Genomic DNA, 24,538 nt, shown 5'->3' with positions numbered 1-24,538 from the left:
CAACTAGGTTAGAGAGATTTCAGTGTTGTCAGTCTATAGGTGGTAACTGAAGCCAGGGCAGTGACTGGTATTACCCCGGTGCTGGGGCAGAGTAAGAACCTTGGGAGATATATTAAGGGGTAGTCGAAGGAAGTCCATGAAGGAGACTAAGGGGTGGTCAGAGATATAAGGGGACTTTACATCTAGAATAGAGCATGAAGCTTAGGAACAAGTGTGTGAAATTCCTTGGATTCTCGTGTTTCGGGACAGGGAACACGTTCTAGACAGAAGACGCTTAGAGTGTGCTGCTGAGTTCTTAGGGAGCATTGCTGACCCCATCACTATGCCAGACCCAAAGGGCTTCTCCCCAAGGAAACAGTTATCCAGGCTTTTCGAAACTTCTCTATCAGCCCACCAACGGGGCCTGAGCTCTAGCCATCTTCTCTGCTGTCTGTGGCCCATCCACATATCTCTGCCAAGTCCTAATGCAGGTTCCCAGGACCTAACGAGTTTTCAATCTACTTGAAAGCTCTTCAGGAGGATTCCCCAGGCTTGTCAACCTTGTCCACACAACCTGGCGATACAGCTCTCTTGCTCCAGTGTTCTTCTCAACAAGCTGCATGCCTGCCTAGAAACCCTTTCCCTCCTAGCATATTAGGTTGTTTCTCTTTGATTTACTGAACATCTAAAAATCTTCTCTTCCTGCCAGGAAGTGAGCCCGGATGAATCAGGATGTTTCAGTTGCATGCAACAGAACAGCCTACCTAACTCAAAATGGCTTAAACAAATAAGGAAAATTGATCTCACAGAGTTGGAAGACCAGAGGTTGAATGGACACCACGGTTATCCTCAAAGATGTCCTCAAAGACCGTAGTTCTTTCCATCTCTGCTCTGTTGTCCTCAATGTGTTGGCCTTACAGTCATGCTGGCTCCCCTCATGCTGAAAAGGTGGGTGCAGCAGTTCTAACCCTCACACCAAGACACCACACCGTCCAAAGGGAGAAAGGATCCAACTTCTCTGTATCTCTTAGAAGTGAGAATACCCTTCCCAGAGCCACCCAGCAAGCTTCCCTTCACCTTTTGTGGCCAAGACTGGGTCATGTGTCCATTCTGAAACCATTGGCCAGGACTAAGACTAATTATTTGGAGTCAAATGGACGTTGAGAATGGATCACTGTAACTGTTTCCAGGGAAAGAGGTGGAAAGTATTGTCTGGTCTTTTTTTTATAAAGGAATCTTTTTATTTATTTATTTATTTTTTTAAGGAAGATTAGCCCTGAGCTGACATCTGCTGCCAATCCTCCTCTTTTTGCTGAGGAAAACTGGCCCTGAGGTCACATCTGTGCCCATCTGCCTCTACTTTATATGTGGGACGCCCACCACAGCATGGCTTGCCAAGCAGTGCCATGTCTGCACCAGGGATCTGAACCGGCAAACCCCAGGCCACCCAAGTGGAACGTGTGTTAACCTCTGCGCCACCCGGCGCCCTCCTCTATTCTAAATAGTGATGAAATTCCAGCCGTCACTGATCACCCCACCCAGGTGTTTACCCTTTACACAAACACACCTTACCAATATTGGTAATTGATGATTGTTCAATGTTAATTATTATTCAAACTTATGTAAGACTCCATACCTGTGGCTGACTAGCCTCTCTGTATGGGGCCTCCTGCAGCTCTTGGCGACTGTTAGAGCTCTTGAATAATATCATGAAAATTCACTAACATTTATTTGATAAGCATTAATGAAGTCTCTACTATGTACATGACACTGTTCTAGATGCTAGAGAGAATAAGACAGAGCAAGACTATGGGGTGTGTCCGGGGAAAACAGCCAGAACTGAGGCTGGAAGGGGACTGGGGCCAGGTCGTGAGGTTCCCAGAGCGCTCTGAAAGATGCTGAACTCTGCCCAGAAGGGGACAGGAAGTTTTAAGGGTTTTAAACAGAAGAGTGACCCAACTTGTTATTACAGCTCTTCTCCTTTCAGCTTGTCCAAACTGTCAAGCACAGGAAACCTCTGGATCGCTGGGACACGACGACACTCAGGCTTCCCCGCACAGCCACCGCTAGAGCTGAGCTCCCAGGACAAGAAAGGCACGTGGTGCCAACCGCACGGAAGGGCGCGGAGTCCTCCCGGGGGTGTGCACCGTGGAGAACAGAGTGAACCCCTAAGCGAGTGAATGATGCTAGGCGCCCAGGCAAGAAGCAGAGGAACTTCGGAAGCCCCGAGGGCAAAGGCACCCATGAGAGAGCCCGCAGGCCTGCAGGGAGCCGCGTTCGCTCCCGACACTCTCGCCCCGGGAACTCGAGGCCGCGGCCGAACGCGGGACATTCTTCTGTCCCCCCCCCACTTTTCACTGCTCCAAAAAACATCAAGTTCAAAAAAATCCAACTCTCTCCCAAAACAAAAACATCAGGACAGAAGGTACCACACCGGGGGACTCAGATGACGCTCTGAGACGGTGGCGGGACGTGCCTGTCTTAGTCCCCGGTCCGCGGCGCCGCCCTCTGCCCGCGGCCCCGGCGCCCGCGCCTGGCCCCGCCCCCGCGCCTGCGCACCGGCGTCCGCGGAGGCGGTGGGCGGGGCGGCTCCGCCCTCTGTCCGCCCGCGGCCCGGCGGGGCTCTGCCTCACTCGCTAGCGACGCGGGGCCGACAGCAGCACGAGAAGCAGTCGGGCGGCAGGATGAGTGCAGGCTCAGACCCCGTGGTCATCGTCTCGGCGGCGCGGACCATCATTGGTGAGTGGCCGGCGGGCCTGGCGCGGGGTCTGAGCCGCGGGCCCGGCCTGGCCGCGGGGACCCTGGGACCCCTGGGGCCCCTGGGATCCCCGGAACCCGACGCCTCGGGCCTCCTCAAACCTGCGGGACAGCCCCGCCCCTTCCTCACCCGGTCAGACCCTCTCCGTTCCGCGTGCTCTGATTGGCTGCCCGTGTTGAGCCACCGCGCCGCCCGACTCTCCCATTGGCTGGCGGAGAGAGGCGCTCTCTCGCGAGGCCCCTGATTGGCCAGCTCGGTGGGGCGCCACCTCAGCCGTGTGGCCGCCGCGGCCGGGCGGCTGGGTGGTCCGAGCGGTGGCGCTCGGAGGGGTTGCGCTGGTAGAACCAGATTAGAATTGCCTCCATCTCCTCAGTGCTGTGATCATTTCAAAGCCCGTGCGGGCGCGGGAGGGTCGCCCCCTTTGTTAGGGAAGCGTGGGCTGCGCCCGTCCGCTGGGACTTGGGGAATAGATGGGCGGGTTTCCCGCGGGTCCGCGGCCTCCAGGCGCGCTCTGGGGGCCCCGGGCCCGGGTCTCGGCTGCTGCGAGTCAGCTGCTCGGTCCGCTCTGCACCCCTGCGAGCTGCGCGGGCGCCTGGGCGGGGGTATCCCTCTTCCTCTGTCGCCTTCCCTTCTGTCCTAGGCTCCTTCAATGGTGCCTTGTCCACCGTGCCCGTCCATGACTTGGGCTCGACTGTCATCAAAGAAGTCCTGAAGAGGGCCGCCGTGGCCCCTGAAGACGTGTCAGAGGTCATCTTTGGACACGTTTTGGCAGCAGGTAACTGGTCAGTGACCTGGACAGAGATGAGGTTTCTCAGAAGCAGCCCATCACCAAACACACACGCGGAAACTTCTGTTCTTGCGGAACCTAGACCGCCGTCCTCCACTGCCTTCCCATGTCTAGAAGCAGGGCCAGCCAGGCACGTGGCAGAGTCTGCACCACCCTCCCTGTTTCCCTAGGGATCACACATTCACTAGAAGTGTCCCGAATTCCTCCTTTGTGCCTCGCCCTGTGCTAGGTGCTGGGGATGGGGCTCCATAGCACCCGGAGGCCCTCGCCCCATCAGGCTCACTTCTCGTGAGCTGGTAAGGTAGGTGGCACTTCAGGCTATCACTCCCTGGGTGGGCATAGGTGAGTCACCAGAGTGCCCAAGTCCCACTTCTGAGTCACACTGGGTTTATGGACTATCGATCTCTGATAATTCCTAATTAGTTATTAATAACTAGTTTCATGCTCACTCAGAGGCATAAATTCTGATTATTCATAGTGACAGTTGGTAATGCTCACTTATAACCTACTCTTGTCCTTACCCTATCTGAGACCTGGCCCATTTTTGTGTGTCGTTATTTTTTAGTTGTGTAGTTGCTCTTCCTCATTTTCCTTTCTCAACTTGTCCTTCTGGACATTAAGGTCAAAGCATGCCACTTTCTTGTGACTCTCCAAGGCTTTAAAACATGAGAAACACGCTCAGACCGGCGGTTGCCTCGGGCGGCCTCTCCTTTCTTCCTTCTCACATCCGAAGCTCAGACTTAGTCTGTGGCCCCAGGGGGCTCCACCTCTGGTTTCTCTGTTATCTCTTCAACATCTCACCTCTACAGTATCTCCACATAATTGTAAGAAATATCATAGCTCTGTTTATTGAGGGCCTGCTAAGTGCTGGGCCTTTATAGCACTGTGTTGACTTCTCTCTGATCCTCTCAGTAAGTCTATTGCATCATATTATCTCCACTTTACAAAGAAGTAAGTGAGGTTTTCAGAGGTCAGGTCACTTATCCAAGGTCACAGGTTGAAGTGGAGCTAGCACTTGAACCCACATCTGTCCTCCTCTTTAAGTTCAGGTGCCCTCCACAATCATGTAACAATATTCACTGACCCCTGCTGTGCACCAGGCACTCTTCTGTCAGTTAGGGATAAGCAATGTTCATATCAGATAGAAATCCTCGTTCTCATGGAGCTCATATTCTGCTAAATGCAGGAGTATTGATTAATCATGTTCAGCACTCATTTCTCAACTCTAAGTACCTGAAGATGGGGATTATGAATATATACATAAAATTTTTATAAAGGAATTATTTACTTAAATGCATATGTAATTCACTGTAGCTTAAAAAGCAGGAACCTTGAGGGGCCAGCCCGGTGGCACAGTGGTTGAGTTTGCGTTCTCCACTTCAGCGGCCTGGGGTTCACGGGTTCCAATGCCGGGTGCAGACCTACACACTGCTCATCAAGCCATGTGGTGGTGGCATCCCACATACAAAACAGAGGAAGATTGGCACAGATGTTAGCTCTGCAGATCTCCCTATTTTTCCTTGTAATCCCGGGCCACTGAAGCAGAGCGTGTGAACTCAACTACTATGCCACCAGGCCGCCCCCCAAAGAAGTGATTCTTATCAGAGGATTTCATATGTAAACAACCCTTTACCTTCCCAGGGGTCGTAAGCCACGATCATGGAAGCAATAGCCCTAGTTAGAAACATGAACAATGCCCAAGTTCTGCCCCGTGTGTATGAGGGAGTGTGTGCTTTTCCACATCCTATTGAAAGATCAAGAGGACAGTTCCTTCTTAAGGTATTCATAGCTTTGTGGAGAAGAGAGCTTATATCCATAAAATATCTGTAGAACAGCACAAGAGAGTATGTATTCAAAGGCTAGACTGTGATATGTAGAGAGTACACCCGCCTTTTCGCCTCTCGTGGGAACGTGGCTTGGCTGAGTAGTGGCAGGAGACTCAGTTGGCAGTCTCCGGATTTTGTGTGTACTTGCTGTTTTTCTCGTTGGTTGCTCAGAGGCCTCTGTGTTCCTTCTTCCAGGTTGCGGGCAGAATCCTGTTCGACAAGCCAGTATGGGTGCAGGGATCCCCTACTCTGTTCCAGCTTGGAGCTGCCAAATGATCTGTGGGTCAGGCCTGAAAGCTGTGTGCCTTGCAGCCCAGTCGATAGCGATCGGAGACTCCAGCATTGTGGTTGCAGGAGGCATGGAAAGTATGAGCAAGGTAAGGCCTCTGAAGAGATGGCTGTCCCTGACCTCTCGCTGATAAACTCGTGTCCCTGCCATCGCGGAGTTAATTGACGCATATCAGAGCTGGAGCCCAACAGTAAGCAAATCAACGGAAAATGGGTTCAACTTTGATCCCTACCCGAAGGTTAATTATTCTTCAAAGTGGATGAGAAATCCAGGTTGAAGAAAAAGCTTGTCAACCAGTGTGATTGGAACACAATATATTTTTTTGAAAATGTTACCAAAGTGTAAAATATTTTCTGAACTAAACCTATAGCATTAGTTGCTTGATATCCTTGGTCTTAAATTTCTTTCTTTTTGTGAAGAAAAGTCAAAAACAGATGTTGCCATTTACCTTCCTGCACATGGCAAGGGACCTAGGGACCAAATTTGGTTGACCTTTTGGGGGTGTAGAACATGGGAAAGAGGACCACTGAGTGGTGCCCTTCTCCAGTAGGTTTGCCAGGTGCAATCTGTTTCACCAAGTTCCAGCCCTCAAATTGGCACAGTGGTGGAAAGGAAAAACTATATGCCCTGCTTCCTACAGGCAGTGCAGGGTCTGAGCGGGGGATGCCCTAGGCAGAGGCGGTCCAGCCCAGCCTTTGCTGAGGCCCAGGAAGAGGTAGGCTGAAGGCGGCACACACTTCAGAGTGACAGTGATGGGACCACACTGCTATCTCTGTGGTTCTTTATGAGGTGCTTTCATACGTGCAGTCACAACAGCCCTTACGGGGTAGATGGCATCATTCCAAACTTATAAGTTAGGAGACTGAGGCCCAGAGCCAGGATTCGAGTACAGATCTTGTGACTCCAAGACTTTCCATTCTATTATAGTTGCTATTGAATTGGTAGGAGTTAAGAGGACCCCCTACCGAGAAATCACTCCCATCATTTAATTAGGCAACCTGGTTACTCTCACTGTAGGCATTATGTCTCCCATCAAAATAAGTAGCACATTGTTATCATCACTTAAGGCCTTAGATGAACTCTTCATTTAACAGGTAACAAGTCGCCTCTTTGGAAAGAATAAATGAAATTCTTAAGGAAGTAAGACACAGAATGGATAGGTCTGATGAAAAATGGAAATGGGTAGGTAGGAGAGTAACAGGTTCCCAAGAGTAGGCAGGGTGGAGTAGTCAGCTGACTCCGGGGCCCCAGGCCCTGGGCCCTGGGTGAGGAGGCGGAGGATGGGCCAGAACTGCGGAGTCACAAGGGGGCTAGGCGAAGACGGAGGAACCACTGGATCATTTCAGTGGGAACATAAGGAGAGGGCTGGTTACATCCAAGCCTAAATCCATTTGTCTTTCTTGTTTCCAGGCTCCTCACTTGGTTCACTTGAGGACAGGAGTCAAGATGGGAGAAACGCCACTGACTGACAGTATCCTCTGCGACGGGCTTACAGATGCATTTCACAACTATCATATGGGCATTACAGGTAAGGCAGATATAGCGGAAAACATACGGACTGTAAAAAGGTTAGAAAGATCAGATAATAATCCGCTTTGCGGGGCTTTCCTCTTCAAGGGCAGCAACCAGGTCCTGATCATTTTGTATCCCTAATGACAGAGACGATTCCCCTTTGATGAATGAAATGAGGAAATAGCCCCTCTCTCCTTTGTGACTCCTTGATTATCAGGGAATGTTAGAGGTGGGAAGCACCTCAGAGTTCTTCTGTATCCATCTCTCGTTTGACCACGTGAAGAAACAAGAGCCCACAAATAGTGGTTTTGTGGCAGAGGCAATGTCAGAGATAAACTAGTATTTCTGGTACCCAGCTGTATTCTTTGCATTACACAATCAGGACTTCATTAGGCATCCATCTGGAAAGCTCCTGTGGTCTAGGTTTACTGGGAAAGCAACTGGAAGATTGAAAGAACTTATGTCTTTACTGCATGTAAACGTAAAACTTAACAGAAGGGACATTTAATTTTAGAGTTAAGCATCTTGCTCAAATGCGTGTGGCAATGGCTTTGCTCCTATGGGGAATAAAAACCATATGAAAAGGATGGGGGGGAAGGGCAAGATTCCAAGCCGAGGGAACAGTGTGGGCAAATGCAGGGAGGGAGGGAAGAGCTTGGAGATGTGGGAACAGTGAGAAGCTCAAGGCCTCTCCATCACTGTGTGAGTGAGATCCGCAGCAGAGAAGGCTGGAGATTGTGGGCAGACCACGGAAGGTGCTGTGTGCCCTACCAGGGTCTTACTTGTCATAGCTCTAGGGCAGTTTGTCAGAGTGTGGGTCCAACTAACTGTCTCGGCATCACCACAGATGGTCATGAAAAATTCAGCTCTCAAGGCTTTTCCAAGATGTATGGGCTGAATTTTGTCCTTCCAAAATTTGCATGTTGAAGCCTTAACCCCCAGGACCTCCGAATGTGACTGTATTTGGAGTTAAGGCCTTTTAAGGGGTAATTAAGTTAAAATGAGATCTCTAATGTGGGCCCTAATGCAATCTGACTGGTGTCCTTATAAGAAGAGGAAGAGACACCAGAGATGTGGGCACAGAAGAAAGACCGTGTGAGGACGCAGTGAGAAGGTGGCCACAGAGAGAGACCTGAGGAGCAAACAAACCTGCTGACACCTTGATCTTGGACTTCTATCCTCCAGAACTATGAGAAAATAAATTCCTGTTGCTTAAAAAAAAAGATAGTGGCTCAGGCCATGATGTAGTAATTAGTGAAGACCAGACCTCCTACTAGAAACGAGTACAAAACTGGTCAAAATATATCAAGCAACTGTTTTCACATGTCAACCAACAATCATGTAAGGCTGAGATTCTTGAACAAAGGGAAAGCCCCACTCTCACGGGCTTTCTCCCTGGGGGAACTGTGGCCACAGTGACCTGGGGAGGCAGAGATTGGAGTTTGGAGCTGCTGAGATGCTTGGAGTTTGTGGGGTGGGGTACTGGAGAGAAGAGCTGCAAAGAAGAGGAGCTCCAGAAATCTGCTGTGGGTCCCCATAAGTCTTTGGTCCTATACTTCACTGTGCACGTGCAGGGTAACACCCCACAAAACTTAGAAGAAAACAGGGCTAGGGAGCTGTGAATCAAATGGAGATTTCCTAGATTGCTGGGAGACATAGGAGTTCTGACCAACCAGAGTGAGACCTTACTGAACCCACTGGACAAACTCAATATACTTGCTAAACCACTGGGACAAAACTCTATACTTGCTAAAGATAGTAAAATCCAGATGTTCAACAATATAGCAACTGTAATGTCCAGCATGCAGTAAGAAATTTCTAGACATTCAAAGAGATAGGAAAATGTATCCTATAACCAGGAAGGGGATGGGAATCAGTCAATAGAATCTGACCCCTACAGTGATAGATATTGGAATTAGAAGACAAGGATTTTAAAGGTGCTATTTTACCTATGTTTAAGGATATAAAGGAAAACATGACTTTAGTGGAGGAACAGATGGGGGAAATCTTAGCAGTAAAAGGGAAAATATGGACAAGAACCAAATGAACATTAGAACTGCAAAATCCACGATCTGAAATGAAAAATTCACTGGAAGGCCTACACAGGAAATTGGGGACAGAAGAAAGGGCCAGTGAATTTAAAGATAGAGCAATATATATACAACCTGAAGAACACAGAAAAAATAAACAGCGCCTCAGTGACCTGTGGAACAAAATAAACTGGACAACATGGGTGGAATAGGAGTCAGAAGAGAGAACGAGGCAGGAAAAAATATTGAAGAAATAATGGCTGAAAGTTTCCCAAATCTCATGAAAAAGGAAGTTCAAACACCAAGAAGGTTAAGAAAGAAGCTGCACCTAGGGAAACTGCAGTAAAACTACTGAAAAAGAAAACTAAACGTAAAAATATTTGGAAATCAACCAGAAAAAAACTACATATTTATGGGCAAGGGAACAACAATATGAATGACAGATAACTCATCGAAGACAGTGAAAGCCAGGGGACAAAAGTACTGAAAGAAATTGTCGACCCAGAATTCCACATCACGTCAACACATCCTTCAAGAATTAGAGTGAAATAAAAACCATTTTTAGATTAAAAAAAATGAATCTGTTGCCAGCACACCTACACTACAAGAAATGCTAAAGGAAGTTCCCGAGACTGGAGGGAACTGACACCAGATGAAAACTTGGATCTGCAGGAAGAAATGAGGAGCACCACAAATCATAACTATGCAGGTAAATATAAAAGGTGGTCTTTTTTTCTCTTAATTTCTTTAAAACATATGGCCGTGTAAAGCAACAACATAGCCCTGTATTGTAGGGTTTCCAACATATGTGGTTGTATTGGCACTAAGGATGGGGGAGACAGAACTATACTGTCACAAGGGTCTTAGATTGTATGTGAAGAGGTACAGTATTAACTCTAAGCAGACTGTGATAAGGGTACATATTGTAATCCCACAGTCACTAAAAAATGTGCAGAGTTATAGCCTTAGTACAATCCTATCATAATTGCAGCAGACTTTTTCTTAGAAACTGACAAGTTGATTCTAAAATTTATATGGAAATGCAAAGAACCTAGAATAGCCAAAACAATTTTGACAAAGCAGAAAATAGGACTTAGGCTATCTGATTTTAACACTTAGCATAAAGCTACAGTACTCAAAACTGTGGTTTTGGCCTAAGGATAGGCAGGTGGACCAGTGGAACAGAGTGCAGAGCTCAGAAACAGACCCAAACTGAAATACTGATTTTCAACAGAAGTACCAATGTGATGAAATGGGGAAAGGAAAGCCTCTGATGTTTGTTTGCTTTATTATCTTTTTCTTTAAAAGCTGAAAATGTAGCCAAAAAATGGCAAGTGAGTAGAGAAGAACAGGACAAGCTTGCAGTTCTGTCCCAGAACAGGACAGAGAATGCACAGAAAGCCGGCCATTTTGACAAAGAGATTGTACCAGTTTTTGTATCTTCCAGAAAAGGTGGGTATATACATCATAATGGTTTAAACATCAACGTGGCTATTTATAGGTAAGGGTAATATCCAAAAGGATAATATATAGGAATGTTTATAAATTGTCTCAGTTATGGCTTTCAGGTTGCAAAGAAAAGCCATGTCCTGGATACATCTGAATATGGGGCAGGGGGTGTTTATGGGGTGAGGGGAAGCCGTGTCAGCATTTAGACTCTTGGTCCCAGAGTGCCCTCATGGCTATGTGGGTGCAGCTGGTCTCATGAGAAACTGGAGCGTCGCCTCACGGTTGTTAGGAGGCAGCGGCTGACCTTTTGCCCCTACAGGCTACATCTCCTCAGAAGTGAACATCCATCACCTCCTGTGGCTTCCGTGTGCATTTCCTATTTCTTGAGGGTAGATCTTTGGGGTCACGTTGCTATTGTGTAAAATGGAGTGTCCCAGTCAAGTTCTGTTACTGGTCCCTGACATCTGTGTCCAGTCCCTATGAGATTGGCTTTGACTCTCCCCCATCCAGCCAGTTGTCACCAGCCAAGTCCTTGGCCCCAAACCACAGCAGCCTTCCTCACACAGGGCTGTGAATATGGGAAACGCTCCAAGTCTCATGGAGACAGCGCTCATAAAAGATTTTAACATACGATTTTTGTGTGTACTTTCCTCCTGTTGGAATGAAAATATTTTTTAATAAACCTTTCTCCAAATATGAATCCTTGTATTGTATCTGAGGAATCCACCATTCCTAGCTCATTGACTGCCATCTCTGTACTTATCTTGGGTAACTGATTTTCCTTTTTTAGGTCGTATTGAAGTTAAAACAGATGAGTTTCCTCGCCATGGGAGCAACCTAGAAGCTGTGTCTAAGATGAAGCCTTACTTTCTCACCGATGGCACAGGAACAGTCACTGCAGCTAATGCTTCAGGTCAGGCTTTCGGAAGGGCAGTGGGAGGTGTACCATCTTCTGTGTCTACCAAGTTTATGCCTTCTTTCATTCCATTTTTTACTTATACGCAAATTATTCTAAAACCTTGTCTTAGTTGCTTTAGGGAAAAACGTAGTTTCTCCATATCTGATTACTGACTGAACCTATATAGACACTGAAAGAGTGGATTTGGTTTCCCAGCATCCTAACAAGACATATGGATGAAAAAGCAAATTAGGAACCCACAAGTTTATCTACCACCTTTCTACTTTTCCAAAACCAAATTCCCACTACCTCCTGTGCCATCTGGACTGTTTCTTCCATTTCTTTTCATTAATCTCCCCTCCCCCACTGCTTTAATCTTTCCACTCCTTCTCCCATTAGAATGTTCTGGGGTCAATTATGTCATATTGCCAAACTTACCATTTGTAATTACACTGTTTTCTGAACTATGGCAAATGGCTTTGCCAAGATGTTAAGCATAATTTAACCTACATCTTCAGGTGTTACAAAGTAGACATAGGTACCTAAGTGAAGTTAATGAACTTTTTTTTAGAAATCAAGACATTCGTATTTTACAGGAATAAATGATGGTGCTGCAGCTGTGGTTCTTATGAAGAAGTCTGAAGCTGATAATCGTGGGCTTACCCCTTTAGCACAGATAGTTTCCTGGTCACAAGCAGGCGTGGAGCCTTCCATTATGGGAATAGGACCAATTCCAGCAATAAAGCAAGCTGTGAGTTTAATCCTGAATGTTGGCACTTGTCCTTTGTAACTTCTAATTCCATATTAACTTCTGCCCTTTTTAAACCTTTGCTCAGATCCTTTCCATTCCAAAATGCCAAGACTGAGCTGGATTTTGTTTTCATATTTATTCCTATCAGGTTTCATTTGCTTTCTTTCCCTTTTATGAAACTCTTTCCATTAGCCTTAAAGCTTATTCATTTAGTTGTATGTTTAGTTTTCTTTCCCTACAAGGAGCAGCCATGAACATTTGCATCATGTTTTTTGGGGTTTTGGTGAGGACGATTGTCCCTGAGCTTACATCTATGCGAATCTTCCTCTATTTTGAAGACTTTTGTTTTTCCTTTTTCTCCCCAAAGCCCCCCAGTACATAGTTGTGTCCTAGTTGTGGTATGTGGGATGCTGCCTCAGCATGCCTTGATGAACGGTGCCATGTCCATGCCCAGGATTTGAACCCTGGGCCCTGGCAAAACCCTGGGCCACTGAAGCGCAGTGCACGAACTTACCCCTCAACCACAGGGCTGGCCCCTCTTCCTCTATTTTGTATGTGGAATACTGCCACAGCATGGCTTGACGAGCAGTATAGGTCTCCACCAGGGATCTGAACCCACAAACCCCAGGCTGCAGAAGTGAGGCACGAACTTAACCACTACGCCACTGGGCCAGTCCCATCATATGCTTTTTAGAACCGATTCTATTATCTCACCTCACCTACAAGGAACAGATGTTACTGGTTCAAAATTTAAGAGAGTTTAGAATTTCCAAGGGAAGTTTTATCCTTAACCCTTTAGAATTGGTGTTAGCAAGGCAAAATGCGTGATATCACTAGGCCCCCAAAGTGACAGTTTTTAAGAGACCCTTCACTATCCTACACTATATTCTGCTTTTATTTCTTCAGTGAAGACTGGTTCCACTCAAGTTTTTTAGACTGTTCATCTTTCCTTTAGGTCGCAAAAGCAGGCTGGTCACTGGAGGATGTTGACGTATTCGAAATCAATGAAGCCTTTGCAGCCCTCTCCATTGCGATAGCTAAAGAACTGGGATTAAACCCAGAGAAGGTAAGCATGAGCACGCAGTCCTGAGGAGAGCCTGCAAATGACCATTCACAGCGCAATTTTAAGTTTCATCAGCTCTGTGCAGTTAGAGGACACGGCCCTGGTGCCGGCCAGGCAGCAGTGGTGGGTACTGGGTTAAGGTCCTGTTGGGACGCGGAGTTCACTCATCTTGCTCCCCAAGGTAAAAGACTGAGGCTGCACTAGTTTACTTCCAACACGAACAGGGCATTTTTCTATCTTTTAAACTAAGAAGAAGGGGAGGTAGTTGGGATGGATGTCACAGGGGTATAAACCAGTTCCTAAGCAGTTAAAAATTGAACTTAAAAGGATAGTTTACTGGTACAACATTAAGAGGAAAGGTAGTAGTTTAGGATTTGAACGCTGTGCCCACAGAATAAATGATATAAATCTTTTCCCCTTAGGTCAACGTTGAAGGAGGGGCTATAGCCTTGGGCCATCCTCTTGGAGCATCTGGCTGTCGGATTCTTGTTACTCTGTTACACACACTGGAGAGACAGGGCGGCCATCGTGGTGTTGCTGCCCTCTGCATTGGGGGTGGGATGGGAATAGCAATGTGTGTTCAGAGAGGATGAAATTGCTTAAATGTCATGCTTAAACTAACCTTGAACCTTATTTGTTTTTAAACAAGATACTAAGCTATAATATGTGAAGTCAGAGGACCAAAGTGAGGACGGAAACCATCTCCCACCTCACAAGAACCCAGGCTTGACAGCTTGTTGTACTTTAATTATGTAATACTCGAGGTACAAGACAATTGCATCTAACATTGTTATAAATAAAAGAGAATCAGATCAGCCATCAAGGGCTCCCGAGTGAACAGCATCTTCATAACCTCCATGCTTATCATCTTTGCTTTCTGGGTGTAATTTAATGAGATCATCAATTCGAAGAATTGTAATTGCAGCTTCCGTGGCAAATTTCAAACTCTTAACTTTAACTATGGTAGGTTCAAACACCCCTGCTTGCTTGTTGTCTCGCGGTTTACCATTGACCAAATCAAGACCAATCCTGCAATTTTAGGAAAAAACTATTAAATGGCCTCTTACATAATACACACACATCCCATCCCTTTAAAGGCTATTTCATCCAAATGTTAAGCTTGGAAATGCTGGGACCTTATTCATGGTAGGCCCCTTTAGGATTCAAGTAGTTGATTATGAATAACAAAGCCAGCACTGAAAGAGCTGTAGAAAGGCCTAGATAGCAGTAAAGAAACTGTTTCTAAACATCACTTATCTTATAAAGGAGTTGCTTCAAAATGGCTATGGCTCACCCAAAAGTCACCTCCCCTGTCTCTGTGGGACCCTCCTGTAGGGGAGGTCACTCTACCCACAGAGGCAGGGCGAGCTTAGGAACCAGGGTTGTTAACCAGACACACCAATGCTAATATAATCACTAGTCATCCTTCATGAATTTTAAAAAACCCCAAAACTACCATAGATGCTATACAGATGACAATGAAAAAGACAGGGAGATTGTATGCTTACCATTTTAGATTTTTGCGTTCTGGGTTAACCTGAGCCTCATTATGAAAAGCTCTTAACTTTGCAACCAGATCTGTGGAGTCTTGGGCAGCATTAACTGCCAGCGTATTAGGAATGACAAGAAGCGATCTTGCAAACTCGGCAATAGCAAGCTGTTCCCGAGACCCCTAAGAAGACAGACAATGAGCCATCTTCACAGAAGGAAAAAATTAACACCCAAAGCAGCAGCTAAGGTCTCAGATGAGGTACATTAACAAAATGCCCAAGATGATCCCTCCCAGGCCCATGTCGAAAAGAACACGGGTCTCTAGATGTTCTTACCATGCTGGTTGCGTAGTTTTCAAGATATATGGACAGGGCTGCTTCTACAGCACCCCCACCCGGAACCACTGATTTTGACTCCAAAACTCTCTTCACTACACAAAGTGCATCATGTAAAGAGCGCTCCATCTCATCACACATGAAATCATTCGCCCCACGTAAGATAACTGATGCAGATGTACGAGCTTTAGTGCTGTTAAAAAAAATAAAGTGCAATTCTTAATTCTTTCATAAAGTAAGTCTACACAGAAATTCACTGTTAAGTGTCCTGGTTAAATCCTGCTTACACAGGACATTTGGACATAGAAGCCATGTCTTGGCCATGCAGAAGAGATGAAATGGTTACTCCATCTCAATTTACAATGGCCCAGTATTATTTTATCCCATGCGTATAACTGCTCATATCACTGAGAGACTATAGCAGCAAATCAATGGGAAGGTGATCTGTTCTTATGAATAAAATCTGTGCAGCTTTATAGTTTACTAAGTAGCTCTTACTTTTTGATCAAGATGAGCTCATCATCACAAATTCTCTCCTGCACCACCTCTTCTGCTTGTCCCAACATTGAAGCTTCAAAAGTTTCTTCACCTTCCAAATTGGCCAGGGTTGACAGAATAGTTGCTATTAAGATAATTACAAAGATCTGTAAACAATATTCCCATGAATATTTTCGTATCCTGTCTTAGATTCAGAAACATTTATGATAAAACTGATATATAAATACAAGTTGAAGGTTTACAGTTAGGCAGCAGATAAGCAATTGTCCTTTTATCTTAAGATGAAACTGTCATTTTAAGGTGAAATTAAGTTAAAAAACTTTTCCAGTTATATTTAAAAAAAAAAGGCTCTATAAATGTATTTGTAGCACAAAGCATTGAGTAAAAACTGTTCTGTTTTTGAAGCTGCTTAAGCGTTAACATTCCAATATAAAGAGACATAGTCACAGAAAGTAACATGAAGTATTGTATCTGAGAGCTGGCACAAGACATACCTCCAGAAGCTTTAGCAATGCGTTTAAGGTCCCTTTTTAAAACTCTTCTAACTGCCATGGCACCAGTCTCCACAAAATACTTCAGACACATGTCATCAATTCCACCAGTGGTGAGAATAACGTTGGCCCCAGTTGCCAGGATCTTCTGGATTCGCTCCTTGGTGATATCTGATTCTCTACAGAGATCAAGTATTTGAGGAGTAACCCAAAGTTGTCTTCTGTTTTTTATACAATATAGCTCTAAGTTCCATTAAGTATTTTTCACAAAATTGCAGATTAAGTCATATTAACCATTCCTCCACTTCTATGACCAGAATATCTATCAGACAATTTATAGAAAAGTTCAAGGAATTAAAAATTACCACTTAGCTCTCCCTTACCCCAATCTGAGTTCCTAACCAAGCACTGTGGTGAGAAAGGAAACAGGATCCCTGCCTTCCAGGATCTGGCAGGGGGAGAGACTGCCAACTGCAACCCAGGGACAAGGGTTACTACAGTGGAATGCAGATTACAAGCATACAAGAGGCATAAATCCAGCCTGGCAGGTGGAACAAGGAAAGTCTGGAGTTGAGAGAGGGGCCAAGAGTTGAAATTCCCAGTAGTACCAGAAAATGAAGAACCTTGTAGGGATGTCAAAGAGTCTGGACTGGTAAGAAGTTTAATATTTTTAAATAGGAATAGTAGTGGTATTGAATCTGTGTTTCAAAAGGATCCCAATGTTAATGTGGAAACCTCACTGGAAAGATGAAGGACTAAAGGCAAGGAGGCAATAATTAGAGAGACAGGAATGTTTGCGCTGAGAACAGATGGCCTGAACAGAGAAGTCAACGTTTACGGCTTGGGTAGCTGGGAGGTTCAGCCACTGACTCCTGGAGTGAAATAAATACTAACAGGTTAGAGGCAGGATGAGAAAGTACAGTTCAGCTTTCGACAACATGAGTTTGGTCCCTGCGTTAGTCTGTGAAGCTGCCAAGGGGCACTCATATAGAGCATGGAAATCACCAGCAAGCTGACGGAAGAGACACAGATTTGAAAAATAGTCAATATACAGAGAATTAAAGCCATTTCACTTATCAAAGAAGAGCAATGAGATCAAAGAATTTTTAAAGTGAAACGAATTAAAGATGAACCTCAAAATAAACCTCTCTGTATATACTGACAAAGACTGTGTGCCAGACACTCTAAGGACAGGACTCCAAAATCAGGGGAATCAGTCTACCTTTAGCACTTACAGTCAAAGCCACACAGACACAGGGTTAGAGACTGCAGGGCAGCCGATGGAAGGTGGAGTATAGGAGTCACGGCAGAGTATAATTTAGATCGAAGGAGAAAGAAAAGCTGCTTTGAGAGACTGATCACCTAAAGGGTAAGTAAAAACTTAACCAGTCAACAAGCAGGCAGAGTATGTTCAAGGCAGAGGCAGGAACTTCCCTAGGGGCCCGCGGAGGAAGTGTGGACCCCAGTCCCAGCTGTGGCTGGACCACAGTGAAAAGAATACGTAAGGAATTAAAAGATCTATCCCAGGGCAATGGGAGACCTTCTAAGGGCCCTGGAAGTGATGAGATCAACTTGGCTGCTGTGTGGAAGACCGCCTGGGAGGGGACAAGAGTGAAACCCAGATGCCCAGTTTGGGTGACTCTGCAATAGCGTGAGCGAGAGAATGGAAAGGGAAAACAGGTGATTTTGAGATTTAATTTGAAGACAGAGATCAAGTGATCTTGGTGACAGATGAGAAGGGAAAAGTGTATTAGGTAAACAGAGGAGTTAGGGCTATTTCCTAGTTTTCTCCCTGAGTAGAGGGGTCCTCATCACTAACAGGGCAAAGAGCAGATGCGGGGGTATCAGCACAAGTTCAGTTCCAGACACGCCAATTTTGAGATGCTTAAGCAGCACTCAATTAGACAATCACAGGTATGTTTGGAGCTCAGAGAACTAGATTTTAGAGTTTCCAGCATAGAGACAGTATCTGAAGTCATGGGAATGATGAGTTATCCTGGGGAGAGCAGAATGAGATGGTGGCCGCCCAGGCATAGGAATACTGACAAGGCAGCATCACAAAGTCGTTCCTCCCTCCAAAAGTCTTTCAACAAGTAGTCAAGGGTCTGATAAAGGTCAAGTGAAAGCTGAAAGTGTGTAGTGAACACTAAGCGGTCACAAGTGACCTTAACAAGTGACCTTCCATTGGAGAGCAGAACAGAAAAGAGGATAAGAAGAAAAAGTAAAGCACCAGGGAAGTTTTTGTGTAAATCACTCGGGACACCTGGCTATAAGAGTTGGAGAAGGACGCAGAGTAACTGGAGCAGGATATGTGAGCAAGAGGCTTCTACTGAAAGATAAGAGAGCTACAAGTGGAAACTAGAAAGGAATGAAGAGGAGAATTAGTAGCTGAAGATGCACTTGAGAAGCTGAGAAAGAACAATCCATGAAACAAGACTTCAAGGCAGGAGGCAAGAGGATTGGGAACACTTATTCTAGAGGGACGGGCCTTTGTTGGAAGGACACTTTGTTACATCAGGAAGGAGGGAAGGAAAGTATACACATACAGATAGATTTAAAAGATGACAACATTCCTGACTCTTGGCAAAGACTTCCCGTAGATTTAGTTCAGTCACTGTTCATTTTTTTAAACTAACCAACTAACCATTTAAAAAGCTATTTGAATGGTACGGGTCAAGTGTTAGGCAAAGTGCAGAGCGGTAGCCGACCGAGTGCACACCAGCTCTCTGGCGTGCCAACCAATGAATCGCACCGTCTGTGCCCCTAGGACCTGGCGGGCAGCAGGTGTCAGTCAACACTGCACTGCTGGGTTCCTGTAAGGCTTATTGGAGGAAGCACATTCCTGGATCTATCTGTAATATCAATCCACCCATAAAACCAAAATTCCACAAAAAGCCCAATTTTCATGTAAGTTCTATCACTCCAAATCTCTTTAAACACCATCACATTTTCTAATTTTCCTGGAAATTTATGGAAAATAGTTTGGTTAAAAACGTGAATTTTTAAAATCCTCCAAGACATTCACACTTAAAAAAACCCAGTTGCATAATCGCCATACTCTGCCACCTAGTGACTGGTTGGTTACCTGCCATCATCTATGAGATACAGCACTCATTCTTTCCAGTTAACTATCACCTGTTCTAACAGAAGGGTGATTTACAAACACCCCTTTCAAAGGCCAAAAATAATCTCTCAACATACCTCTGTCTAATCTGGTCCAGTTTTTCAGGGTCTGTAATAACCACCTGTACACCAAGCTTCATTTTTGTTTTCTGCAGGCTGAAGTCAAGGCAAGCAATTTTTGCATTAACTATTCTCTTGGGCATGCCTATAATTAAACATAATATTAAGTTCCTTTACAGTAACTATAAGACTACATTTTATAAAACAACTCAAACATAATAAATAGCACAGAAAAACCATGTAATATGTAAATATACAAATTTAGATTTTACTTTTAACCTTAGAAACAAATTTTTATGGCATTAAACGCATGTACTTTCTTTTAACTTGCATTTTTCCTAAGTTATATGCACTTAAGCTACAAAAGAGAAACTGACAATGCAATAAACAATTTCCTTTCCCCCCTGGGCTTCATTAAAGAACAGCAGGCGCACGTCTTGAATACTTCATCTGAAGATGTACAGTATGCAGTCCACAGAGAGCAAATTTTACCCTTTCGTACTCCTGTTACGCGACCCAATCCCAAACCTTACCCTGGGCTCCCACCACACAGTTGAGCGCATAGCCATTGACGAGCATACTCTCCATCTGACTCCTCCCATGGGCTTTCAGGACGTTAATAGAATTGACTGGATAGCGAGGCTGGCCTCTTATATCTGTGTATTTAATAGCAAGCACAGCATCTACTACCATATTAGCGAAGAAATCACCATTTCTAAGCCAACAGTTAAGGAGAACAAGAAACTTGGACAATGGATGCACATGAAAATCAAGGTTAATTCAAAGGCAGTTCCTCTTAGCAATCTCATCAAAGAAACTAGCATTATTTACACCATCAAAATGCTAGAGTCCTATTTATCACTATTTATAACACATATGACTTTTACCCACACTTTATATCACGCTTCCCCTAACTTTATAGCCTAAACTTGACCGGACCATCACAAGGATACATTCCAATGATTTTGGAAGACATCGACGTCTTAGCAGCATTAATGAGGCAATCTCTTCCAAGTTCATCTGTGTTAATAATTAGATTCTCACTGATATAACGCACTGCTTCCCTGTTTAACATGTGGGAGAGAAAACACTTAAAAATCCACTACTCAAACTTTTCTTAAGTCAGTGTCAAAATGTCACAGGCACCAACTTTGTCCAGCCATTTCATATAGGAGGAGGACACAAACAAATCCTCCCTCTTCAGATCATGGCAATTTTAGTCTATCCCATAAGCATAGCCACTAAAATCTATTTAGGAGAAAATGTGGTAGTCAACTGGGAAAAAAGGATACTGGTCCCACTTACTTCAAATATTACTACCTGAGTGATAAAACACACTCTTTCAAAACAAAATTTAGTCATTAATCAAAACATTTAAAGAACACACTGTTGATATCAAATAATATAAAATTCTCGCTGAATGCAAAGAATCTTACTTGCAAGCAAGTCGATAGCCACTAATAACTGATGTGGGATGAATTTTCTGTTTGACGAGTTCATCGGCATTTTTTAGAAGTTCTGCTGCAATAATAACCTGTGGAGAAAACATCCATTGCTCTAATGTTACTCTGACATTCAACATGTGCAACGCATATGTAAGAATACTAAAATGATTCAGATGTTATTAACCAGAACGGTGACGGTGGTGAAACGAATAACTGGTTATCAGAAAACAAAAAAAGGAAACTCTTTGCAGTTTTACACACAAATGGCCAAAACTAGATGGAGCCAAAAAAATGCTCTAATAAAGCCAGTTCTGCGGTACAACAGACGACTACACATCCACCACCTTTAAAGATTAAACGCTCAAGAGAAGCTCAATGAAAAGTCTGAGTACTCAAAGACCTGTACTATTTTAAGTTATTACTTGGTTTATTTTAAAAAATCATCCTCCTAAGGACACTAAAAAATATTTTCCCCACAAACCACTGCTTGTTTCTTTAGAGCAAATTATGTGTTCTTTACCAAATAACAGTGCTTCTACTACATCGGTGTTACGGATGATCTTTAAAGAGTTTATAGCGTGTTATTGAGCCCATGTTCACTGACTTTCTCGCAATCCCATTCTGAACGCATGAGACTGCCTGTCAGCATTTAAAATATAAAAACACCTTTGTTTTTTTTTTAAAAAAACTGGTAACATTTTTTTCTCTAGATAATTATAAACACAAGGCTTTAGAAATTTCCAGGCCTCAGGTCATAAAGGGGGATGAGAAAACAAAACATAAAAAAGAGACTATTAAAAAAAAAAAAACCTTTGTGTGATCTATGAATATTGTCATAGCTGAGGGGGGAAAAAACTCATAAAACTTGTGAAAATCAACATTTAAAATGAGGGAACTATTCTTTCTTAATTTTATTTTTTTTACCTAACTTGTGCAACCTAGCTATAACCATCACCTTTCAAGTTTTGTTTCTGAATCATTACCCAAGCAACAACTTAAATTTCCTGCCTCTCAAGGATGGAACTTATTTCTGACACAGAAGCAAAGGACTGACTTCAGTTTCCCTTTCTGAAAGTTCAATTCTAGGACAACCACTAGGCTTTACCCTCTCCCACTCGGTGACTACCTACCACGGAGGTAGTTCCATCTCCCACTTCTTTGTCTTGCAGGTCAGCTAGCTCACAAAGAACTTTAGCTGCAGGATGCTCTACCTCCAGCAACTTCAGGATGGTTGCACCATCATTAGTAATGGTTACATCCTAAAAAATTTGCAGAGGAGGAAAGAAAGACAACAGTCACCTGGAAAAACAAGACAGCCTCTACATTAACACAGCCCCATTACGATACAGATTCATTTCTACTACACTTTCCCACACCAGCATTCTGACAAAAACAAATAATCTGACAGTAAAATATTTTTAAAACTACCTTTTTTCTTTAAAGTAACAAACATCTAGGTGTACTTACACCAATATCATCCACCAACATTTTATCCAAGCCAACTGGACCAAGAGAACTTTTTACAATATTGGCAATAGAAGCTGCAGCCATAACTGTACAAATAAAAAAAGAAATGAAATTAGAAAAATCCACTACTCCAAAAGGCCACCGTTTTGGCCTAAAGAAAGTAAACGACATCCAACAGCTTGTGAGTTTTCCAAATCTACAAGTCTACCCTAATTACTTAAAAATTACCTACTGAAAAGTCCAATACGGGTAGGGGAAGACTAGCAAAATTCCGTTGGAATTCATCTAAAATGGGATGCCAAGTGTTTTAATATAAAAGTATCCACTTCATTGCCCCATAGAATAAAAGTCATCTACTGGTTATAATTCCGGGTCCAGCTACTCCTCCACGCAAAAGAAAAAAGATCCATATCAGCCTTTCCCTTCAGATTTTGACAGTTATTTCCTTTATACTGTTAAAATCAATATGGTCTTTGTGAACCAAAAAATCGGCCATCCAAAGGTTCTAACTTACTTCAAATTCGCCCAAGACAAAAATTAAGAACCTATCAAACAACGGTAAGATCGACAGGCATCCATGACTTCAACGGGTAAACGCTCTCGAGAGGCTCAACCACCACAAATGCCTTAGTTCGTATTAAGGTTTACGTCGACAAATCCATCTCAAGCACCGCTCATGCTAACATGCAACTAAAATCTTGGCAGCTAAGGACAAAAAGCTGCCAGCGACAAGTGGGGTGAGAACTGGATGTGGACCCGCATCCACTGCAGATGATCCCGGGGGAGGGCGGGGGTGAGTGGAAGGCGGACAACGGGCAAGTCATCTCTTGGCGGCCATTTGCCCACCAGTGAAACGAGCAGTTGAACCCAGCCTTTTCCGGTGAATGGCCCTAGAACGAGGCCCCGTGGCCGGGACACGCGCTCCACCCGCTTAGAAGGGGAACAGAAGGGGCACAGGCACCGGACCGCGGGGGCCTCCCGGCGTGGCCGGCACGTGCCGGGGCGCGGGACTCGCTCTCCAGGCCGGAAGCGCTCTTCCCACACCAGCGCCTGGACCTGCACGGCCGACCCCGCCACCCGCGCAGCTCCCCAAACGTGGAGCGCCCCGGGCATCCCTCCCCTACGGGCCGCCGCGCCCCCTCGAGGTGGCCAGACCGGCGGGGGTCGGAGAGCCCCCGCCCCGGGAGGAGGCCTTTTTGAGGAAAGAGAAGGAAACTGAAAGCCCGGCAGCCACAGGCCCAGCAGGGCGGGCTGGGGGCCCACACCGCCGCCGGCCCACTCAGGCCTCGCCCGCCCTTACCGTTCTGGGAGCGGATGGCCTCCCCGGTGCTGCGGTCCCCAAACACGGACAGCGGCCCCTCCATCTTCGCGGCAGGGCACACGTCGAGCTTCGCTCACACCGCAGGCAACGAGCGGATCGGTCCCGAGGCCGGGCGGCGGTGGCAGTGGCGGCAGCGGCGGCAGCGTGGAACGGGCCCGAGCGACGCCGCGGGGACTGCTGGGAACACCGCTCCCACTCCCCGGGCCCGCCGCAGGGCAGGACGGGAAAGAAAGGACAGGGGGCGGGGTGAGAAGTGAGAGTGGGCAGGAAGTCAGCAGCCGGAAGAGGGCGGGTCCAGCACTTTCGCCCAATAAGAGAGCGGATGAGGAGGGCGCGAAGGGAGGAGAACGGAAGTCAGGATCTGGGGCCGCTGCGGGAAGGAGGCACTGGGCTGAGGCTTCTCCCCAGGCATGGGTTGCGCGTGCGCCTTTGCGCATTCTAGTGCCTTCTAGAAAAGGTGGTGGGTAGGGCGGGGCTTGGAGTTGGGGTGTGACAGGAGGGGGCGGGCCCTTCTCTCAGGTTGAGCTGAGCCTCTGAGTCTAGCGTGGTCGGGTTCTCCTTGTTCTCCTTCAATGTCGCAGCTTGGTGGAGAGCGCGCGGCAAGTCGCAGGCTCTGTTCTGGGCTCTCGAGTATAAACTTGAGGCCTCAACCGGGGTGGGACACGCCAGGGTTTCCCACGGGCCATACGGGAAGACAACCGGCGTGTCTGAAAACTGTGCATCGTGCGCTGTCCCGTTTCCTCCCAGTGCCCATCTGGGGTGTGCGTGGGCCCGACAATGGTCGGTCTAGGCTTTGTGACCAGATGGCCCAAAAACAATCGTAAAGGGAAGTTAACGAGCATCTTACATGCCGAACTCCGGGAAGGCCGCTGCTCAAACTAACGGGTCGCGCCCCACCCGCAAGTGCGTTACTGCGAGTTGATTGGTTGCCCCCAGCGTCTGCGTGCCCCCAGCGTAAGCGGTGA

General features: G+C 45.7%; 2 protein-coding genes and 2 non-coding genes across 5 annotated transcripts; 1 reads left to right on the top strand and 3 right to left on the bottom strand.

Annotated features, from left to right (window-relative positions):
* The first annotated feature begins 688 nt into the window (after nucleotides 1-688).
* Nucleotides 689-14,161, top strand: ACAT2 (acetyl-CoA acetyltransferase 2). Its single transcript, XM_070602693.1, has 10 exons — nucleotides 689-927; nucleotides 1,952-2,718; nucleotides 3,378-3,512; nucleotides 5,546-5,727; nucleotides 7,050-7,167; nucleotides 10,490-10,633; nucleotides 11,421-11,543; nucleotides 12,125-12,279; nucleotides 13,235-13,345; nucleotides 13,765-14,161. Exons 2-10 carry the CDS (start codon nucleotides 2,664-2,666, stop codon nucleotides 13,933-13,935), a joined length of 1,194 nt encoding a protein of 397 aa, XP_070458794.1. The 5' UTR covers nucleotides 689-927; nucleotides 1,952-2,663; the 3' UTR covers nucleotides 13,936-14,161.
* TCP1 (t-complex 1) lies at nucleotides 14,069-24,488 on the bottom strand. Of its 2 annotated transcripts, none has more exons than XM_008531466.2 (12): nucleotides 23,553-24,488; nucleotides 22,253-22,338; nucleotides 21,916-22,044; nucleotides 20,777-20,874; nucleotides 20,294-20,404; nucleotides 19,874-20,055; nucleotides 19,359-19,485; nucleotides 16,161-16,336; nucleotides 15,667-15,790; nucleotides 15,169-15,361; nucleotides 14,851-15,014; nucleotides 14,069-14,371 (listed from the first exon to the last, which is right to left on the bottom strand). In XM_008531466.2, the coding sequence occupies exons 1-12, from the start codon at nucleotides 23,614-23,616 to the stop codon at nucleotides 14,155-14,157; spliced, it is 1,671 nt and encodes a 556-aa protein (XP_008529688.1). In that variant the 5' UTR covers nucleotides 23,617-24,488; the 3' UTR covers nucleotides 14,069-14,154. The 2 variants fall into 2 exon arrangements, with proteins under 2 accessions (XP_008529688.1, XP_070458792.1); XM_070602691.1 differs by lacking the exon at nucleotides 23,553-24,488 and adding an exon at nucleotides 22,767-23,237.
* LOC139080850 (small nucleolar RNA SNORA20) lies at nucleotides 15,478-15,607 on the bottom strand. The gene has a single exon (XR_011535673.1). It is a non-coding gene; the product is annotated as a small nucleolar RNA SNORA20 (small nucleolar RNA).
* LOC139080846 (small nucleolar RNA SNORA29) lies at nucleotides 20,486-20,623 on the bottom strand. Its single transcript, XR_011535671.1, has one exon. It is a non-coding gene; the product is annotated as a small nucleolar RNA SNORA29 (small nucleolar RNA).
* Nucleotides 24,489-24,538: the final 50 nt, after the last annotated feature.

The sequence above is a fragment of the Equus przewalskii genome, chromosome 32, assembly GCF_037783145.1.
Source record: "Equus przewalskii isolate Varuska chromosome 32, EquPr2, whole genome shotgun sequence".
NCBI lineage: Eukaryota > Metazoa > Chordata > Mammalia > Perissodactyla > Equidae > Equus > Equus przewalskii.
Note: the sequence above shows the minus strand (reverse complement) of the source record. Positions and strands in the feature narration are given on the sequence as shown.

What these genes read in the sequence shown, in the direction of transcription:
- TCP1 (XM_008531466.2), bottom strand. Translation starts at nt 23,616, where the DNA reads ATGGAGGGGCCGCTGTCCGTGTTTGGGGACCGCAGCACCGGGGAGGCC. An exon ending in TCTTCCAAAATCATTGGAAT is followed by an intron (nt 20,056 to 20,293) that starts GTATCCTTGTGA and finishes CTGTTGGCTTAG; the next exon opens with AAATGGTGATTTCTTCGCTA. An exon ending in CTGTGTGGTGGGAGCCCAGG is followed by an intron (nt 19,486 to 19,873) that starts GTAAGGTTTGGG and finishes GTTTAATTATAG; the next exon opens with GCATGCCCAAGAGAATAGTT.
- ACAT2 (XM_070602693.1), top strand. Translation starts at nt 2,664, where the DNA reads ATGAGTGCAGGCTCAGACCCCGTGGTCATCGTCTCGGCGGCGCGGACC. An exon ending in CTATCATATGGGCATTACAG is followed by an intron (nt 7,168 to 10,489) that starts GTAAGGCAGATA and finishes TTTCTTTAAAAG; the next exon opens with CTGAAAATGTAGCCAAAAAA. An exon ending in TTTTGTATCTTCCAGAAAAG is followed by an intron (nt 10,634 to 11,420) that starts GTGGGTATATAC and finishes TTCCTTTTTTAG; the next exon opens with GTCGTATTGAAGTTAAAACA.